The sequence below is a fragment of the Hesperophylax consimilis genome, chromosome 17, assembly GCF_061612785.1.
Source record: "Hesperophylax consimilis isolate HC1 chromosome 17, BYU_Hcon_1.0, whole genome shotgun sequence".
Classification (NCBI taxonomy): domain Eukaryota; kingdom Metazoa; phylum Arthropoda; class Insecta; order Trichoptera; family Limnephilidae; genus Hesperophylax; species Hesperophylax consimilis.
The window spans coordinates 7,431,574-7,451,464 of record NC_142852.1 but is presented as its reverse complement, the minus strand read 5'-3'; the positions used below and the strand labels follow the sequence as shown (position 1 = coordinate 7,451,464).

Below are 19,891 nucleotides of genomic sequence, written 5' to 3'. Positions count from 1 at the left end.
GTCACCAAATTAGTGTCACCAGTTAAGTGTCACTAATTTAGTGTCACCAGTTTAGTGTCACTAATTTAGTGTCACCAATGTAGTGCCCCCAATTTATAGTGCCACCAAATTGGGATCACTAGTGTCACCAGTGTCACCCGATTAGTGTAACCAGTGATACCAAATGAGTGTTACCGGTGTTACTAAATTAGTATCACCAAATTAGTGTCACGAAATTAGTGTCACGAAATTAGTGTCACCAAATTAGTGTAACCAGTGACACCAAATTAGTGTCACTAAATTAGTATCACCAAATTAGTGTCTACAGTGTCACTACATTAGTGTCACGAAATAAGTGTCAACCAATTTCGTGTCACCATATTAGTGTCTGACAAATAAGTGTCAACCAATTTCGTGTCACCATATTAGTGTCTGACAAATAAGTGTCAACCAATTTCGTGTCACCATATTAGTGTCTGACAAATAAGTGTCAACCAATTTCGTGTCACCATATTAGTGTCTGACAAATAAGTGTCAACCAATTTCGTACTATCCATATAGTGTCAACCAAATACATTACAATCAAATCTGTGTCATTAATTAAAATTAATTTATATGAGTTTTATCATAGACATATGAATATTAGTAGACCTGCCCTAAGTGATTAAAGGCGTATTATTCCCCACTCCCCATACCGGTTCCATTGGAGCCGGCTGGGCTCGCGTATGGCTTCCCGTGAATCTTGAGAATGTGACGTCATCATTCTTGTTCAAACTAGCGTCGAGCTATGGTCGAGGCATTTTACGAAATAACACGGCAAAATGGTGGCTTAGCTATGAAAACTTGTAAAAATAGATGTGAAAAAGAGAATAAACCCAATTGTCGTATTACATTCCATATGTAAGCATTATTTTAAGCGTAATTACATCGTATAATATGGATCAGTTTGTAGAAACATATAGGTACTATCACATCGAGATATATCTGTACGCATCGTTGGTTACTGGGAACTAAATTATGAACACTTATAAAAGTGTCTTAACTAAATACGTAAACAATATATTCGACTCTGAAAATAGAAGATTTTTTTTTGCCGAATTTGGGCTTCGCAAATTTGTTCATAACGTGGCGAGTAATTTGCGCTCCCATGTAAAAATGTCTATTCATTCAAAAGCAGATTTTACTTTTAAGAACTAAATGGTGATATTATAATGCGAGATGCCTATTTACTGTCAGATTGATTTATTGACGAATCACAGTCAGCTTTACCCCCTTCGTTCTTCAACAGTTGATTTTACCCCTCACCTTTATTTTCTAGTCTATATATTCATATGTCTGTGAGTTTTATCCATTTATTGTCATATATGAAAATAAAGTAATGCAAGTTTCAATAATTAATTAATTTATTTTATTTTTGTTTCTAAGGATCTCGATAATGTAAGTAGTTTTTTTATTCTTCCAATGAATATGATTCCTTCTTTAGCCAACGTTTCGGACAGCATTGCAGTGTCCATCATCGGGGTAGATGTGTAGTCTAAAGTTGTGGTTAAATGTGTGCTTATCTATGAAGATGCGACACCGTGTTGTCAGTCATTTCAATTCTGAATGGCAAGCTTTTCACCAGGGCATGACTGAGAGTATACTCGTATTTATTCGTTCATCACGTCAATTTGAACAAACTTAAAAAATGACGGCAAAATCGGTCCTAGGTTTTTGAGTCTAGGGCATAAACATCATGGGCATTGCTTTTTATTTATGTAGATAACTTTCAGCAAAGATTTATTAATATTGATCTATAACTCAGTTTTATAACTAATGACTTATGATAGTTAGCAATTGACTATAACTACCGAGACTTATAACTAGCGACAGTATCCATCACTCCGTAACTAACCTGACCACATTTCGTCACTATTTTCTCTAATATTGTAGATTTTTTTTCTTTCAGATACCATCAACTCTTTGGAATGTCGCCGATATGCCTTCATTGGAAAATATGACTAGGGAACAGATAGAGAAACTGGTAAAAGAAAATGTGGCCTTGCAACAGACCAAGCCTACGGTCCACCAAGATCTAAGATCCAATAGTAAGCACGAAGACAGCATTGAAGACTTCAAGAAACGACTCAATACTAGCTGTCCGGTGCATGGAATTCAAGACAAGACCTCCTTCTATGATGTTAAAGTTGATTCCACACCTAAAACTGTTGAAAAATCTGACTCCGATAAAGACAGGAACTCTTTAAATGATCTAAGAGTTGATTCCACACCTAAAGTTGATAAAAAATCTGATTCCAGCAAAGAAATACCAGTTGAAATTGGAGGAATAGCAAAATTCAGTGATGGTAAAGTTGTTGCAGATGCTAAAGATAAATCTGATGTAACCAAGGATGTGGAACATGAATTGAAAGACAATACAAAAGGAGCAGTTGATGACAATAGAATTCCATCTAATCGTTTAGTTTCTGATGAATCTGATAAAAAACAAAATATGGAAAACAAGATGGCCGACGAGAGCAAAACAATTGCTGAAAACAAATTGGCCACCGACAGGAAAATGGCTGTCGAAAACAAAATGGCGGCCGAATGCAGCGATAGTGACACGGATGATGAGCTTTCTCCTGATAAAGTTGGTGCTATCATGTCCTCCATAGCGGGCAGTGGTGGATACATGGGCAGGCCTTGTACGTGCACGGCTAAGAATCCGGTGGCTGCTGTTAGAAACACCGCCAAGATCGGCGAGGGTGACGTGTACGAAGCAGTGCCCGGGTTCGTGCCGTACAATTTGATCACTCAGCACAGCATTCCGGGTAAGATATTTATTTCAAACCGTTATCTTCCCCATTTATTAAATTAATTTGTGTTATCTCACATGTGATTGATATAAAATAATCTATAGATCTGTAGATACTCTCAGTGTTGCCCCGGGAAAGACAACCATTAAGAATCCATAGTTGGCCATACTAAATAGCCTACATCCCGCCTTCCTCACTTCATCTTCTTCCTCTCCCCACCACCTTCAGCTTCACCACATACCCCAATTGAGGATGCCATAGTCCCACTGATTCCGAGAAAATTGGGACTCTAGTGTGATATTCATGTTAAAAATGTACTTTTCCTTAAACCGTTTTTAGTAAAATTTGAATAAACTTCTAGATAAATCCGTGGCTGATTGTGTTGAAGCTCTCATTGGTGCCTATTTGATAGAATGTGGCCCTCGAGGGGCTCTTCTATTCATGGCTTGGTTGGGTATACGTGTCCTGCCCAAGGAAGAAGTGGTCCTGTCTCCGGACCACCCATTCCTCAGGATAATGGAGCAGGCCACTGTTGGCAAAGGTAAAAAGGACGCTGCCGAAGACCAGACTGTTGAAACCAGATACAAAGCTCCAGGAGTAAAGGATACAGAAGAATCAGCTGATACAACAAAAAATATCTCAAATGTAGCAGGTACAGTAAAAAATATGTCAAATAATGCAGTTGATAGAACAAAAGATGAGTCAAAAGTAGCTGATATTCTAAAATTTAACCATGAAGCTGTTAAAACAACTGGTCAAAATGAAGATATGAAAGATGGAGCAATGAAAGCAGATGCTCCAAAAAAAGATACAACTGGAAAAGTTAAGGAAGCAACTGATCAGAAGAAAGATATGTGTGTTAAAGTAAAAGATACTTCTGGTATGTCAGGTGAATTAATAGGTTTGTCGGGCAAAGTAATAGATGCAAATTTGGAAGAAGCAAAACAATTGTCCGGTGAAAAGAAAGCCAAAAAGAAAAGGAAAAAGAAAAATGCGAAAACATTAGATTCGTCTGTTTTAATTGAGGATCTCACTGGTCTAAATGCTGATACATTGAGTGATAAGTTAAAAATTACGGAAGATGTTGAAAATAGCCAAGTAAAAATTGCAGCTATGTTCGAAGGGGATTGTGATGCACTGAAGACAAGAAGAAAACGTAAAAACAGGAAAAAACGTAAAGGGAATGTACAACATGATGAAGCTGTTAAGAAATCAAGTGAAGAATGTGAGGAAACAGTTGGATTCGAAGAAATTGATGTATCACCTAAAAAATCTGACAAAACAGTGGAAGAAAGAAAAATGTATGTTGAGGAATGTGGTAAAACAGTTAAAGAATGTGATAAAACAGTGAAAGAAAGTCTGAAAACTGTTGGGGAATGTGGTAAAACATTCAAAGAATCAGATAAAACGGTTAGAGAAAGTCTGAAAACTGTCGGGGAATGTAGTAAAACACTTGAAGAATCCGAGAAAGCTGAACAAACAGCTGAAGAATGTATGGAAAGCGAAAAAGATCAATGCATCTTCAAAATGTGCGTAAAAAAGTCTAATGTTTTGCCAAAGTTCGTCGACGAAATGGACATTTGGTGTGGCGATGAGGTTACAGACGAAGACTCGTGCTCTGATGAAGAAGAACCTGTAGAAGGCCCAGAAGTTTGTAAAGCACCGGAAGAAAAGGATCCGTACGATAGTGAAGATGACGAGAGCGAACTGGAAGATGATTGGAATTGGGATGACAGAGTTCCAGGAAGTTTGAAGCCACAAAAAGACAAGGACGGAAGATGGATACAGGTTAGTGCACATGTTTAACAATATCCATCAACACATTTATTCATGTTTTTAGGATAGTTATCTTCGGCCTCTCAACACTCCATCCTGCAGGTTTTTTTTTTATCTCCAGTGATGTTTTAGCAGGGTTCCTCAAGAATCTCATTTAGTACCATTTTTATTTACTGTAATGAATTTGCGACTGCAGCCTTGTATGAGAGAGACACCATGAAGGCGATGGTATGTAGTGTGCATGGTTGTGTGTGAAATGTGTTAATTACAATCTCGTAACTATTATTCCGCCAACCCAACACAAGGGGCAAGGATATTACACTGACCATCACGCCATTTGACTGCAAGTGTTTGATTTGGTGGTATATTGTCTTTGTAGGGGTGTCCCAGATTTCACCGTCCATCTGCATCACATGTCCAAACCAAAGTGTCCCTCTCTTTAACTTGTTCATTGCATATTTTGATGGATTGTTTCACTGTTTAGGTTGTGTTCGGAGAGCTAGAGCCACCGCCATCTCCTTTGCTGAGGAATGTGCCGCATCCGGAGGGAGAATTGATGCAAATGCTATCAGGTAACATAAAGTTATAAATGCTTCCCCATATCCTTCCCCTTCCCACTACCTTCAACCTTAAATTATATCCGCTAGTTGGGATAATGCATACACACAAGTATTTCTAGAAATTGTTCATTTATATAACTAACTAACTAACCATAATGCCGTCTCTCTGCAGGGGTAGGCAGAGAGGACGGACTGCCAAACAACTCGGTCTTGGCACACAATTCTTGCCTCATTGTCTCATACATCGTCTCATACATAATCTTTTATTATTCTGACTCTTGACATGGCCCGACTCGAGAATCTGATTCACTTGATCGTGCCATGTCTTCCTCGGGCGTCCCCGACTTCTGCTACCGTTAGCATTTGCATCATATATCCTCCTTAAACTTCTTTCTTCGCTCGTTCGCTCTACATGCCCAAACCATCTAAGCGTCCCTTTATTAACCTTACTCATTACGCTTACATCAGCCTTGCAGTCTTTGCGGATCTCAACATTTCTCACACGATCATACCTATATGGTTTTACCACACATATGCCTCAGGGATCTCATTTCAACAGCATTCAATTTACTTTCATCCTTTCTCTGTCAGTTCCATGCCTCACTTCCATACATCAGGGTAGGTACCAGCACTCCATTGTGGACTGCTATCTTCGCTTCTTTGGACAATTTGTTGTTAGCGCCAACTGTGTTCAGTCCTCCATTAACGGAGTTACCTGCATTTACCCTTCTTTATATTGTTCCATATTTTTTCCAATAAATAACCAAATTTTTAATTATCGTCAATGTTTTGTTTTGAATTTTTTAGGTTATGATTCTTTAGAGAGGACCTTGAAGTATCGCTTCAGAGACAGGTGTTACCTGCTGCAAGCCATGACCCACGCTTCTCACAGCTCCAACCGTCTGACCGACTGCTACCAGCGCCTCGAGTTCCTTGGAGACGCCGTGCTAGGTAGGAGAAGGTTAAAAGGAATTTGCGACTTCAGTCAGTTTTCAATGCTGCAGCAAAGCTGATAACCGGTGTTTCCAAATGTTCCCACATCTCACAACATCTGTGCAACCTTCATTGGCTTAAGTGCTCTGAGAGAATCCAATTCAAACTCTGCTAGATGGTTTTCAAAGCCGTACATGACATGGCGCCCCCCTACTTGTTGCAACTGTGCATTTTTTTAATTTTTTTTATTTTATTATCAATATAAAGTTTTTTTACAGGTTTTTTTTTCGATGTCTGTCTCACTAGGATAAACCTGTGTCGAGACAGACGTTTTTGATACATAAATTAATGTTTACATATTTTTTGATACATAAAATATTTCATTACATTAAATGACATTGTGAAAAAAATAATAATAATAAATCATAAATTTGTTTATCAGCATCTAGTTGGAGTACATACTTATGAAGGGATTTTTATAAAAATTTTAATCTTGGATCTGTCTTGTAAGTTTTTAGATTCTCACGGCCAAAAGCATTTTTGTTGTTTGTTTTTGGGGTGTTATGCCGTGTTGCGCTAACTCCTTCTTTAGCCGACGTTTCGGACAGCGTTGCAGTGTCCATCATCAGGGCAGATCCGGTAGATCCGAAGATGTGTAAATTTTGGTTGTCGAGTTTGTGCTTATTTATTTGTGGCCTGGGCCCGTCCAAGTGCGAAATGCCAACGGAAGTGGCGACATCTTGTGGCACAAACTCAGCACAAACTCGACAACCAAAATTTACACATCTTCGGATCTACCGGATCTGCCCTGATGATGGACACTGCAACACTGTCCGAAACGTCGGGTAAAGAAGGAGTTAGCGCAACACGGCATAACACCCCAAAAACAAACAACAAAAATTGGATCTGTCTTGGCTGATGATCCAAGACTTGATGTCTGTTTTATATTTCAAAAAAAATTCGTTCAGTCTAATGGCTAGTGGGAGAGCATTATATAGCCTTGTTGCAAAATATCTAAAATTTCTCTGGCCAAAAGTTGTTTTAGCGAAAGGGATTTGTAAGAAATTATGTCCTTTGGTTCTAGTATCACGAGCAGTTTGAACATTGTCAAAAGTAGTTTAGTGTTTGAAGAGGTATGCTAGTATATTTTTGGCATAAAGTTGCCTAATGTCCATAACACAGATTTTCCTAAAGATTTCATCCGAACTGCTTGTGATTGGTAGTTTTTTTTTTTTTTTTTTTTTAAATTTATTTATTTCATCAAAAAATTACAGAATATATATAATATATCATTAGTAAGTTGTATAATTATATGTCAGTTAGAAACAATGAAATTGTTGCAATAATAATGTTACAATAATACGGCAGTTTCTAATATAAGAAAAAATATTTATCAATGTAAGAGTGTTATATAGAAATGGCTTAATATACTATATTTTAGGTTGTGCATAACCTGCCTCACTAGGCGAACCTGTATTGAGGCAGAATTTTTGGTTAATTATTTCTCCATTTTGTCTATGGTTTGCTAATATGTAAATGTATGGGTTCCCATACAGCAATCCATTATTTTAGGTTACATTATTGTTTACATATTGAAGATACAGATAGAATAAGTTTAAACACAATACATACTATAATAACTCACTGTGACAAGGCATTTGGTTACTTTTCATTATTGTTTGCATTTACACAATACGTATATAGTAAGTTTTAGCACCGTACATACTGCAATAACTGTCAATGACAAGGCGTTTGGGTGAGGGCACCGGTGTAGGCTCGATCATTTGAATAAATCCAAATTTTAACATTTTTTTTAAACTCTTTCCGTGTTTGACTCTCTTTAATATTTTCCGGGAGCATGTTGAAGATCTTTGTGGCAAAGTAGCCAAAGCTACGTTGACCAAAGGTGGAAGAAAGTGCTGGAACTTGCAACATGTCTTTGTTCGAATTACGCGTAAATCTAAAGTTAGTTTTTTTTTCGTAAAGCACGTGTTTGTTTTTAAAGAGATGCATGAGGATAGTTTTTACATAGATCTGTCGAACATCAAATACTCTCATTATGTTAAAAATTAAGTTACTGTTTGCAGTTTGAGGAAGTTTGAGAATAATTTTCATAATTGTTTTCTGCGCCTTTTCAACAGGACCTAGAGCTGATGAAGTACCCCCTCCCCATGCAATGATACCATACTCAATGATAGATTGGGTTAATGCAAAATAAATCGTTTTTAGAATTTGTAAGTTAAGGAAGTTCCTTACGGATCTGAAGAAATGTATTGTTTTCCTAATTTTATTCGCAATGATCTGAGTATGTATATTCCATTTGAGGTATGGGTCAATGGTGAGGCCGAGGTACTTCATCTGTGGAGTTCGCTCTATACAGGGGCACTCATTGCATACATTGGAATTCGTACAGTTATGTATTTTTATGGAGTAATCATCATTAGGTTGGCCTGCAGTATTGATGCTTGAAGTGATATATTTTGTTTTTTTCGTGTTAAGGGTAAGCGTGTTTATATCTAACCATTTTTTAACTAAGTTAATATTTTTTTCAGCTTTTTTAAATACAGCTGACCAATTGTTGTCTTCAAACAGTAAGACAGTATCGTCGGCAAAGCTAACAATGCTTCCCTCAATTTCAAGGTTGCAAAAGTTGTTTATATACAGTAAGAACAGAGTTGGTCCCAATACGCTTCCTTGTGGAATTCCATAGTCAGTTGAGCGCTGGTTACTGAGGGTATTATGTATTTTAACCTGTTGTTTGCGTCCATTTAGGTAGCTTTTAAAGAAGTTTAGCTCTTTGTCCGTGATGCCGATTTTTTGAAGTTTTTTAATTAGTTTAAAGTGTGATATTGTATCAAAAGCCTTAGAGAGGTCTAAAAAGATTGAAATACATTTATTTCCTTTATCAAGGCTTTTTACAATGAAGTCTGTCACCCTGGCAATGGCATCTGAGGTACTTTTGTTTTTTTGAAAACCATATTGATTTTTTGAAAGTATTTTATGGCTCTCGATGAATTTTAAAAGTTGTGTATTAATAAGGTTTTCAAAAACTTTAGACAAGCTATTCAGTAAAGTAATTGGTCTATAGTTATTGATATCTGACTTGTTTCCAGATTTGTAGATGGGAATTACGATACTTTGTTTTAGGTTAGAGGGGAAGTAGCCCTGTGTAATACTTAGGTTAATAAGGTATTCTAGTGGCAATGTTATCTCCAAAGACAGCGTTTTAAGGATTTTGGTTGAAATTTCGTCTGGTCCAGCAGAAGAAGTGTTTTTTAGAGAATTAATTGTTTTGAGAATTTCTTCCTGTGACACAGTTTGGAATAGAAATTTTGTATTTATGTTATTTGTTTGAACCACTGTATCGGTAGATTGGGTGATTCCGCTCTGGGCAATTTGAGAAGCAAGATTTGGACCGATATTAATAAAAAAATTGTTTACATGATCAGCAACGAGCTTAGGATTTTTTGTGGTTTCAACAATATGTCCATCAATAGAAAGTTTATTTATGCTCTGTTTCTCTTTTGTAGTTTGCGAGTTTGTGGCTTCTCTAAGTATTTCCCATAATTTTTTGGGATTATTGTTACTTTCTTTAATTCTTTCTGAGTAGTAAATTTCTTTTGCTTTTCTGATGACGTTACAGCACATGTTTCTATATTTTTTATAATAGTTGAATGTTAGTTGGTCATACGGATTTTCTTTGGTTTTTTTGTGTAGCGTGTTTCTTTTGTGAATGCAATTTATAATGGAGTGGTTAATCCATGGTTTCAAGGGTTTCAATTTGTTACTTATATTTTTGGTCATCGTCAGGGTATTGTGGTGTAATTCGTTTTTCAAATAGTTAATAAAGTATATCCATGCGTCCTCCGATTGTTTAATTTGGAAGAGTTCTTGCCATGATTTGTTCTTTAAATTGGTTATTATATTTTGAAAGTTGATTTTATTGTATGCTAAAGGCAGGCTACATTTATTTATTTGGATAGCTGTTTGTAGTGCAAAGATAGTTGAATAATGGTCCGTGATAGTTGATTTGTAGACGATACTTTTAGATGGTTTTTTTGACTTTACCATAATGTGGTCAATGCATGATATAGATCCATTTGTCGTTCTTGTTGGTGAGTTAGAGGATAATCTTTATTATAAGTTTCTGAGCTTTAGATATTGGATCAATGGCGGCAGCGTTTGCTCCTCCCCATGCTATGATACCATATTCTATTAAAGATTGACAAAGTTTTCAAAAAATGTTAATGCTAGGCAAGCAATGCTTCGATCAGCATCTTCAACAGCCACAGGTAGACAGTCAGTACCTCATGCGCAATCCCGCTACCAATTTTGGAGACCGTGCTTTTGCAGTAGCAGGCCCAACAGCTTGGAACAAACTTCCTTCACATTTGCGAATGATCGACAGCTCATCTGAGTTCAGAGCAAAACTAAAGACTCACCTTTTCAACTTGTCGTATCCAGAATAATTACCGTTTTTTTCTTCTCAATAGTATTTCATTGCTCAGTCCAGGGGATTTTTCTCCTTGACTACCCACTTTAATGTAATAATCATTTACTATGCGTAAACTATTTAATATTTTATACCTTACCACTGACACCACGGCAGAAAAAATGGAATGAAATGAAAAGGGGAAAGGGTATTAGTATATTATTGTATCATCAGCATATCTGTCAAATCTCATGTTCACAACTCCAGCATCTACCTGCTTATTTATTTATTTATTGGTAAAGGTAAGAGACAAACAGCTTATGCATAAAATATAAATATATACATGTTAAATACATACAGTCAAGCCAAAAAAGTCTCCTATATTAAAATTGATTGGAGATGGAGTTTTATTGCATAAAAAAAAACATATATATATTTTAGGTGAGGAGGGGAGGGATAGGAATTTAGGATGAGGATAGGAGATGTTCTGGATACATTCCATACTATTGTATTAATTTTCGATCGTACGAGTTACTTCTAATCGATATTTGTGAAGTGTATTGCTAAAAATGTCTAGGTTTTGAAATTTAATATTGGGCACATATACGTGGAATTGGTGAATTTTTTCTAAAGTTAGTTCTATATGTAGGTAAATGAAACAAATGGGATTGCCGTGTTAATCTTGTTGGAATATGAATATTTATTAAATTCATTAGCTCTGGTAAGCCGAGGCCATTGTTAAGAATTTTAAATAATAAGATTTGGTCAAAAATCAAACGTCGTGTATGAAGTGAGTTGAAGTTGTGATAATTAATAGAATCGGCGTAATTTGAGAAATGTAAGTTTTGTTTATAATTAATGTGTTTAAAAATTTTTTTTTAAATTCTTTCGATTCTTTCAATGTGAACTTGGTAAAAAGGAGTCCAGATCGGTGTGCAGTGTTCTAGGTGGGGACGGATGAACGCTGTGTAAAGGGAATATAGAGTCTTAAGGTTGCGGAAAGGTTTCGTTAAACGTATTATAAATCCTAGCATTTTGTTGGCTTTGTTGATGATTGCATCAGTGTGTTGAATGAAGTTTAATTTCACATCCAGTACTACCCCAAGGTCTCTGATAGATTCTACTTCTTTGATATGTGTCCCGTTTAATGTATAATCAAAGGAAATTTTATTTTTGTTACGTGTAAATGATAATTTATTGCACTTAGAGGTATTTACTACAAGTTTATTTGATTCACAGTAGATAAAAAGACGATTGAGATCCTCTTGAAGTTTAATGCAATCTTCGATTGATTTGATAACTAAGTAGATTTTTTTATCGTCTGCATATGCTAGGTAATTGGCGTGTAAAAAACATTTGTGAATATCATAAATATACACATTATTACATTATACGCTCATATGGACTTTTACAAACTTATGATAATATATAGGTACATAATAATTTTGTGGAACACTAATCAAAAGTAAAATTATCTTTTATAATTATATAGAACCCGTGCAGAAGAAAGCATTATGCTAGCCTTAATTGTGATTATTACTGAGGTATGTTATTATAGCCTTCTTGTAACTGTATTCCGTGTATCGGAATACAGTTACAAGACGGACGGCCGGCGTGGTCTAGTGGTATACGCTTTTGACTACAGATCCGACGGTCGCGGGTTCGAACCCGGCGTGCGCAAATAAATTTTATTTGATTAATTTGTGTTATTTCACAATTAATTAATTTAAAATAATATATAGTATATTTGCGGCACGTTCCAGAGTGGAAGATACTCTCAGTATCGCCCTGGTGTAAGACCACCATTCAGAATTGAAACGTTGCTTGAAATGGCTTTAGCCGTGTTTGGTGACCAGATCTGAATAGCCAGGTACTTCCCTACCTTCCTCTTCCCCATCTCCCTCCCCTCCCCAATACCCTCAGCCTCACAACATACCCCAATTGGGGATGCCATAGTCTCACTGGCTCCAGACGGGAGCAGTTGGGACTCTTGTGCGGTAATACTGTAAAAAAAAAAAAAAAAAAAATCTACAATTTCTGCGAAAGTATTGCCAATCTAGACTCCTCTCGCTCATATAACCTCACTTCCAGATTACCTGATAACCCGGCAGCTATACGAGGACCCGAGGAGACACTCCCCGGGGGCACTGACAGACCTCCGTTCGGCCCTAGTCAACAACACCATCTTCGCCTCTTTGGCCGTGAGGCATGGCATGCACAAGTTAGATTCATTTCATTATTTTTACTGAATATCGGAATAGGGTTGAGATCTGCGGCTGTTGCTGATTTGAGCCGACGTCCCCAATTTTCATAAGACCTTCCGAATTCTACGCCCCAGACCAGTGTTCCCTCCAAGGTCTTCAGCCACATATTGGAAACAATTGCCACATAAGTGACTAGCAAGTTCAAACTTGCACTGAAGGTGCATCAGCGTTGGCCTGCCTCCCCCCAAACGGGAAGCCATCAGTGTTGACACATGTAGCGTACCAGCCTCATTATTTATTTATTTATTTATTAATGGACATCGTCCAAATTACAAAATAATAACACGAATAAAGTAAAATGAAAAATATAGGAGTAGACAAAGGTACATGAAAGCAAAGACATATGGTAGATATAATATAAGAAAATAAAGTGACAAGTCGAATCAAGTCAAGAATACGCCGTGGGTCAGGACCACAGGACACTTATAATATTCCGTCACTTGTTTAGCGACCGGCAAAAATCATTCAGACTTATCCCAAAAAAATTAAGGTTTTGACTTGAGTTGACCAGTCTACACATTCTGGACAATGGTGAATAATATCCATAATTTGTTGAATGATGGGTGAGGAAGAGCAGTTCATTATTTCTGAGTCTTTGCGAGGGGATATTGAAGGGAATGAGTTGCAGTAGAGTAGGTGAATCAATAATACCATTTATAATTTTGAAGAAGCAAATGAGGTCATTTCTTTCCCGACGGACTTCCAAAGGAGAGAGGTTTAGAGTTAGTTCAATTTCATCATATGAGTATTTGCCTTTTTCTTAACCTAGCCTCCTAGCAATCCCTCTTAAGAACCGATGTTGAACAGATTCAACATATTTTGGACCGAAATTTTTGCCAATAACACTGGATATTTTAATCCTATGTCTAGAATGTCTCGATCATACAATGATCTTGCTAAAATACACACTGTCATTGATATTTTTGCAAATAATATAACGTGTTTCAAGAAATATCTCCACGATTTCTGTACTTGTTTAGTGGTTTAGAATTTTTTTTAATATGTACTCTTTAAATTTTTCTACTTATTATGTGCTTCAATCTTTGTAATTAAGTTTTAAGTTTTGTATATAAATACTGTCATTGTTTTACATGTTTGCTTATGTGAATGTGCAAATGTGATTGCTGCAGACACACTAGTCTAGGGATATTTATAATTGTACTTTTTTATTTTGTAATCCATAATTAATGTTTTTATAGATATCCTGTTTGTGTCTCGAATAAATAAATACATAAATACGTAATATTATGTTACTTACACAGGCTTAAGTATTTTAAATTGTGTACTAAGTTTTGTTTGTCTTTGCAGATACTTCCGGCATCTCTCGCCCGGTCTGGAAGAGGTACTAATGAGATTTGTCAAGATTCAGGAGGAGAACGGTCATAGCATCAGCGAGGAGGTAAGTCAAAACCTCTTCCCCTCATTGCTGAGAACTGTAACTCTCAAACCTTTCCAACCTAACCTAAGCTAACGTATCCAGGGGCGTGCTTTCCATACAGGCCAATAAGCGATGCCTACTGTACCGTATTCGCATTGCATTAATAATATTTAAATTCATTCAATATTCCTAAAAATCAATTCCTGCCTTTTAAAAATATGCGCGAAGTTCCGCTGCGAATTGCAGCTATTCACGTGCCCCACTGAACGCAATATGAAAACGCGACAAAAGCATTAACTAAGGTTACCATTCGGGTATATCATTCAATGTTCAACGTAGAATCTTATGTACATGTGCCTTATCTCTATTGATTAATATTACGTCGCAGGTTCATATCCCGGCGTGCGCAAGTATATTTTATTGGATTAATTTGTGTTATTTCACAATTTTCTAATTAAAAATAATATGCAGTGTATTTGCGGCACATTCCAGAGTGGAAGATACTCTCAGTATCGCCCTGGTGTAAGACCACCTCCATTCAGAAATGAAACGTTTGAAATGGCTTTAGCCACGTTTGGTGACCAGAACTGAATAGCCAGGTATTCCCCCACCTTCCTCTTCGGGATGCCATAGTCTCACTGGCTCCAGACGGTTAGGAGTAGTTGGGACTCTTGCGTTATCCACATTAAAAAAAAGAATATTATATTGGCTTTCTTATTTCAATAATTTTCGTGTTTTATGACGATTTATCACGTTTTAGAAAGTTTTTCATGTTTAACGTCAATTTACCACGTTTTGCATGGTTTTTTAATAATTTTCAGTGTTTTATGACGATTTATTACGTTTAAGATAGTTTTTCATGTTCAACGTCAATTTACCACGTTTTGCATGGTTTTTCACGTTTTACGACGATTTAACACATTTTGCATGGTTTTTCTATAATTTTCAGTGTTTTATGACGATTTACCACGTTTAAGATATATTTTCATGTTTAACGTCAATTTAACACTTTTCAGATAGTTTTCACGTTTTACGACGATTTAAGAAACGTGTGCATTCTCAGCGAAAATTAGCTGTTTTTCATATTGCCTACCCTGCCCAAAAATTCTGTACGCTACTGAACCTACCCAACCTAACCTAATGTAACCTAACCTTACCTTACCTTCTTATTGAGTCGGGATTGTGACAAATTTTTGGGTTATTTTGCCGCGTCGCACTTCCTCGTTTAACCAACGTTTAACGTGTAACGCCGTCCGAAACATTGGCTACAATATTTTTTTACTGAAATAACAAGCTAATGTTTTTAATGCATCCCTAGCATGGCGGGTAAAATAATTCTAAAAATGTATTTCTACCGTACAAATTGTTGTTGGCATGAAATAAATAAAAAATTGTTAAATTTAAATCTGTAAAGGTTGTTTTTTTTTGCAGTCGGAATAAAATTTATATTAAATTAAAAAGAAGACATGCTAAAGCTGATTCAGTCAGGCAAAAAAAGTCTTGCTTCATAGTAGTTTAATTATTGTGCGATACCGTACATTTTCTTGGTGACGTTGAAGTCGACTCCGTGGCGTGAAGGATTTAGCGGCGGAAGTCAGGATGTCCTAAAAATAATCCTTGTTTGAGTTTTTTTCATGAGAATTACCTTTTAGGAAGCAGGATGAGCTGATGTCTTCCGATTTTAAATATCCAAGGATAAAGTCTCCAGTCAAAAATAATGGGTTGTTGCTCAGTTTCAAACTGCCCCACGTTCGCTGGTTGGTTCGCATGTTTGACAACCGCAGGGACTCAAAACTCCAGGGTTGGCAATATGGCCAGCATAATACACAATGATGAATGTGCCACACACCGAAACCATAGATAAAAGTACATGTAAAAGGATTCTTTATGTAACATTCTCTCTCTGGTTTCAATCCTGGGATTGGTTTGCAGCAATTTCATCTAATCTCCTCTTCCATTCTTCCCTGTCTTGTGCGGCTCTTTTGACTTGTGCATATGATGAGCAGCGCACGTCCACCAGCAGGTCCTCCAGGTACTCTCGTACTACCTAGAGTTGGTCCCCTCGGTCATACCCTCCATTATGACATGCAAGAGGCCTTCTTGTCGTATAACATGGCCGATTTATCTTGCACGCCTTTCGGACAAGGTCCTGAGCAGGTGCCTTCCTCCTTCGATTCTTCGGAGAACCTCCTCATTTGTAATATGGTCTCTCCAGGAAATTCCTAACAGTGTTCTGTAGGACCACATCTCAAAAGCCTCTAGTCTCATTATAATTTGCATTTTCTTCAATTTTTGTTTTGTTTTCAGCTTTACCTGTTGCAGGAAGATGAGTGTGAACAAGCAGAAGACGTTGAGGTCCCCAAAGCGCTTGGAGACCTCTTTGAATCTGTAGCAGGAGCAATTTTCCTGGATTCAGGTTAGTTTATTTGATGTTTGACGGCCTTCTTCCAAAGGGATACGCGTGTATCCGATTTGCGACGATTCAAGTAGCTTGGTGACTACAACCAAACATACACAGGCAGACGTTGCCACATTTTGTAAACTCGTCTACGATGCCAGTCTCCCGCGACCAGCCATTCAAAGTTGTTCCCACTCATCTCGTTGAAACTTTAAGCACGGCGTCACTTATTTCAGACATTTTGTAACAATAAGATTTGCTTGCCGAAACGCGCTACCAAAGTCTCCACTCGAGGAGGAGTGGGGCCCTTGCAGTAACGGCGTACAAAATTCTTAATAATTTAATAGATAGCCCATACCTTCTGGAATGCTATAAGTTGTTCGTACCAAACAACTACAACTACAGCCAGGGACGGCACCATGATCTGCTGTGTATCCCACGTGGCAGAACGGACGTACTGGCTCGGCATAGCATGACACGAGGTATGGCGCTGTTAAACAACGCCTCCAAGACTATCGATATTTTTAATAGTAGCCTTGAAGAATTCAAGAGGCATGTTAATGTTACATGTGTATTGTAAATTGACACACAGTCTGTAATACACAAAAAAAAATAAAATATATATATATATATGCTTTATCCAATCGAGCGATGGAGATTTCCAGGTTTTTTTATTCGGTTCAATTCAATTAATATAATACCTCCAAGTATTATTACGGAAACATATGAACTGATTACTTCGGTTTAAAGCCAATGGATCCACCTAGACTTCACTGCCTATCTCTGGCGATCCATCCGACAAAAAATGCCGGATACATTTTCAAATCGTGTCGGACAAGTGTGAACAGTTCCATACATCCACTATAGCCGCTAGGGCATCCGTTTTTAAAACGGGACTCGCCTCCAATTTGAAAACGGAAGTAAGAACGGGGCCTATCCCACATTTTTAGGTTATACAGGGTGTATCGGCACGTACCTGACAAACTTTAACCAGCTATTCCTTAGCACATTTGGAGTAAAAAATGTTATTGGCACTTTGCTGTCCGGTAACATTTTTTTTTAATAAAAAATTTACTATTCATATTTTCACCACATGTCACCAATGTTTTATCCTTTGTCAAAGTTTGAAAACCCATTTGGCAATATTTTGTTCGAGTTTCGTTGAATAATGTACGTACGTACCTACGTTGGCGCGCTTTTACAATCACAACGAAATGGCGCGGCACCATTCGTCTCATTTTTAACTATTATTATTTAGTGTGTACGAAAGAGCGAGGACACTTTTTGACATGCTTGCTAATAACAGCTGTTGAACACGAGAAACAACGCAAATGACAGTGACGGAGTGTGAATTTTTTTATTTATTTTTTGTTTTTAATGGAAAAAAAATGTTACCGGACAGCAAAGCGCCCATAACATGTTTTACTCCAAATGTGCTGAGGAATAGCTGGTTAAAGTTTGTCGGGTACTTGCCGATACACCCTGTATAAAATTTAAAAAATTGTAATTTGTAGTTCATTAAAATCATCTTTCCAAATTTGGATTGCCATGTTTGAGTCATTATATCAAAGCTATGAACAAAACATGACAGGATAAAAAATTGACTGCTATAGTAACTGTTCGGTTGCGAGTAAGGATATGAAAGTATTCTAGTGTTGTTGTTTTGATACATGCTCGTAATTTCAGTAGTGACATGTGTGGATTGTGCGCGACAAGTTGTTTGCTACGTGAGTACACAACAGGGGTATCAGATTTTTTAAATTTTTTTTTTTTATATTAACTCCACACAGGAGGCCCTGAAGAAAATAATTTCCCTCAGGGTCTATGTCATCTTTGGGGATACTGTGTGGAGGGTCTTTTTGTGGAGAGGAAGGAGTGAACATGGGTCTTGAAGAGTCCCATGTTGTAGGAGGGAGGAAACACAGAGGCCGGCAGTTCGTTCCACAGCCGAGCTGTTGAACTTAAGAACGAATCGTAGAAGCGACCCGTTCTCATGTGACAAATGTCAACTGTGTACAAATGTTGGGCGCGCGTTTGGCGTGTATCCCGACTACGCACCGGTGCCGAAGGGATCAATGACGCTAGTTCCTCAGAGCATCTTCCATTGTAATACCGATAGAACAAGGACAGCATACCTACCTGACGCCTGTGCTCTAAAGATTGCAGTCTGTTTGTTAAGATTAAGAAATCTATCAAACGGACCGCCCGTTTTTGCACAGAGTCAAGGGTTTTTTTCAGGTATTTAGGGGCTCCGGACCAGAGATGGCTGCCAAATTCGACAGTAGGGCGCACTTGCGATTTGTACAGGGTCAGCAGTTGTGTACTATTAAAGTATCTGCGGGCCCTGTACAGTACGCCCAGCTTCTGAGAGGCCAACTTTACTCTGGCTTCGATGGAGCCCCCGTACCTGAGCTGGTCACTTATAGTTACTTGCGTATCCTTGTGAAAGAAAGGCCAAGCACCGTTAACCTGGCATTCCATAACGCTGGCGTGATGTGACATTGCAGGCATGTCTCTGGATGCCGTGTGGCGAGTGTACCGCGCCCTCATGCAGCGAGAGATGGATCTCTTCAGCGAGTCCGTTCCCAAGAGTCCCGTCAGAGAACTGCTGGAGATGGAACCGGAGACTGCCAAATTTGGGTGAGCATTATATTTATTTATTATAAGTGTACTGGACATCTACGCCAGTGACATCGACTGTAAATGCTGGTTTCCTCTGGGGGTACCTTGGGTAAGGATTTTCAAATAAACACAACTTGCAAATGTCGTCGGACAACTGACTTGTTGTGCCAGTTGTTTGCATATTTATTGAGTTCAAATCCAACACGTGTTAATGTAATTCTTATCCCTAAACAGGATGCATGAGAGCATTAAGGAACCAAGAAAAATAACCAAATTTTAATTACTACGGTTAAATCCCATTTGACACATGATACGTATCCGGTGATAAGCTTTAAAAGGGATTCGGCGTCGTTAAATGCGTGATAACCACAGACATAGGAATTAATAGACGAGAAGATAATGGCGAGGGGTAAAATCAACTGTTGAAGAACGAAGGGAGTAAAGCTGACTGTGATTCGTCAATAAATCAATCTGACAGTAAATAGGCATCTCGCATTATAATATCACCATTTACTTCTCAAAAGTAAAACCTGCTTTTGAATGAATAGACATTTTTACATGGGAGCGCAAATTACTCGCCACGTTATGAACAAATTTGCGAAGTCCAAATTCGGCAAAAAAATTCGGTTCTATTTTCAGAGTCGAATATTTCGTTTAAGTATTTAGTTAAGACACTTTTATAAATGTTCATAATTTACTTCCCAGCAACCAACCAGCTTTGTGTTTCGCGTCCAGACGTTTCTCGATGTGATAG

At 37.6% G+C, this 19,891-nt stretch overlaps 1 protein-coding gene across 1 annotated transcript in view; it reads left to right on the top strand.

Annotated features, from left to right (window-relative positions):
- Window positions 1-19,891, top strand: part of Dcr-1 (Endoribonuclease Dcr-1) — a 111,841-nt gene that overhangs the window by 84,765 nt on the left and 7,185 nt on the right. Inside the window, exons 30-37 of the mRNA XM_089641762.1 lie at window positions 1,928-2,789; window positions 3,136-4,562; window positions 5,035-5,122; window positions 5,918-6,061; window positions 12,567-12,696; window positions 14,048-14,138; window positions 16,425-16,533; window positions 19,023-19,155. Coding sequence (XP_089497888.1) covers window positions 1,928-2,789; window positions 3,136-4,562; window positions 5,035-5,122; window positions 5,918-6,061; window positions 12,567-12,696; window positions 14,048-14,138; window positions 16,425-16,533; window positions 19,023-19,155 — 2,984 coding nt within the window. The remainder of the gene's footprint in view (window positions 1-1,927; window positions 2,790-3,135; window positions 4,563-5,034; window positions 5,123-5,917; window positions 6,062-12,566; window positions 12,697-14,047; window positions 14,139-16,424; window positions 16,534-19,022; window positions 19,156-19,891) is intronic.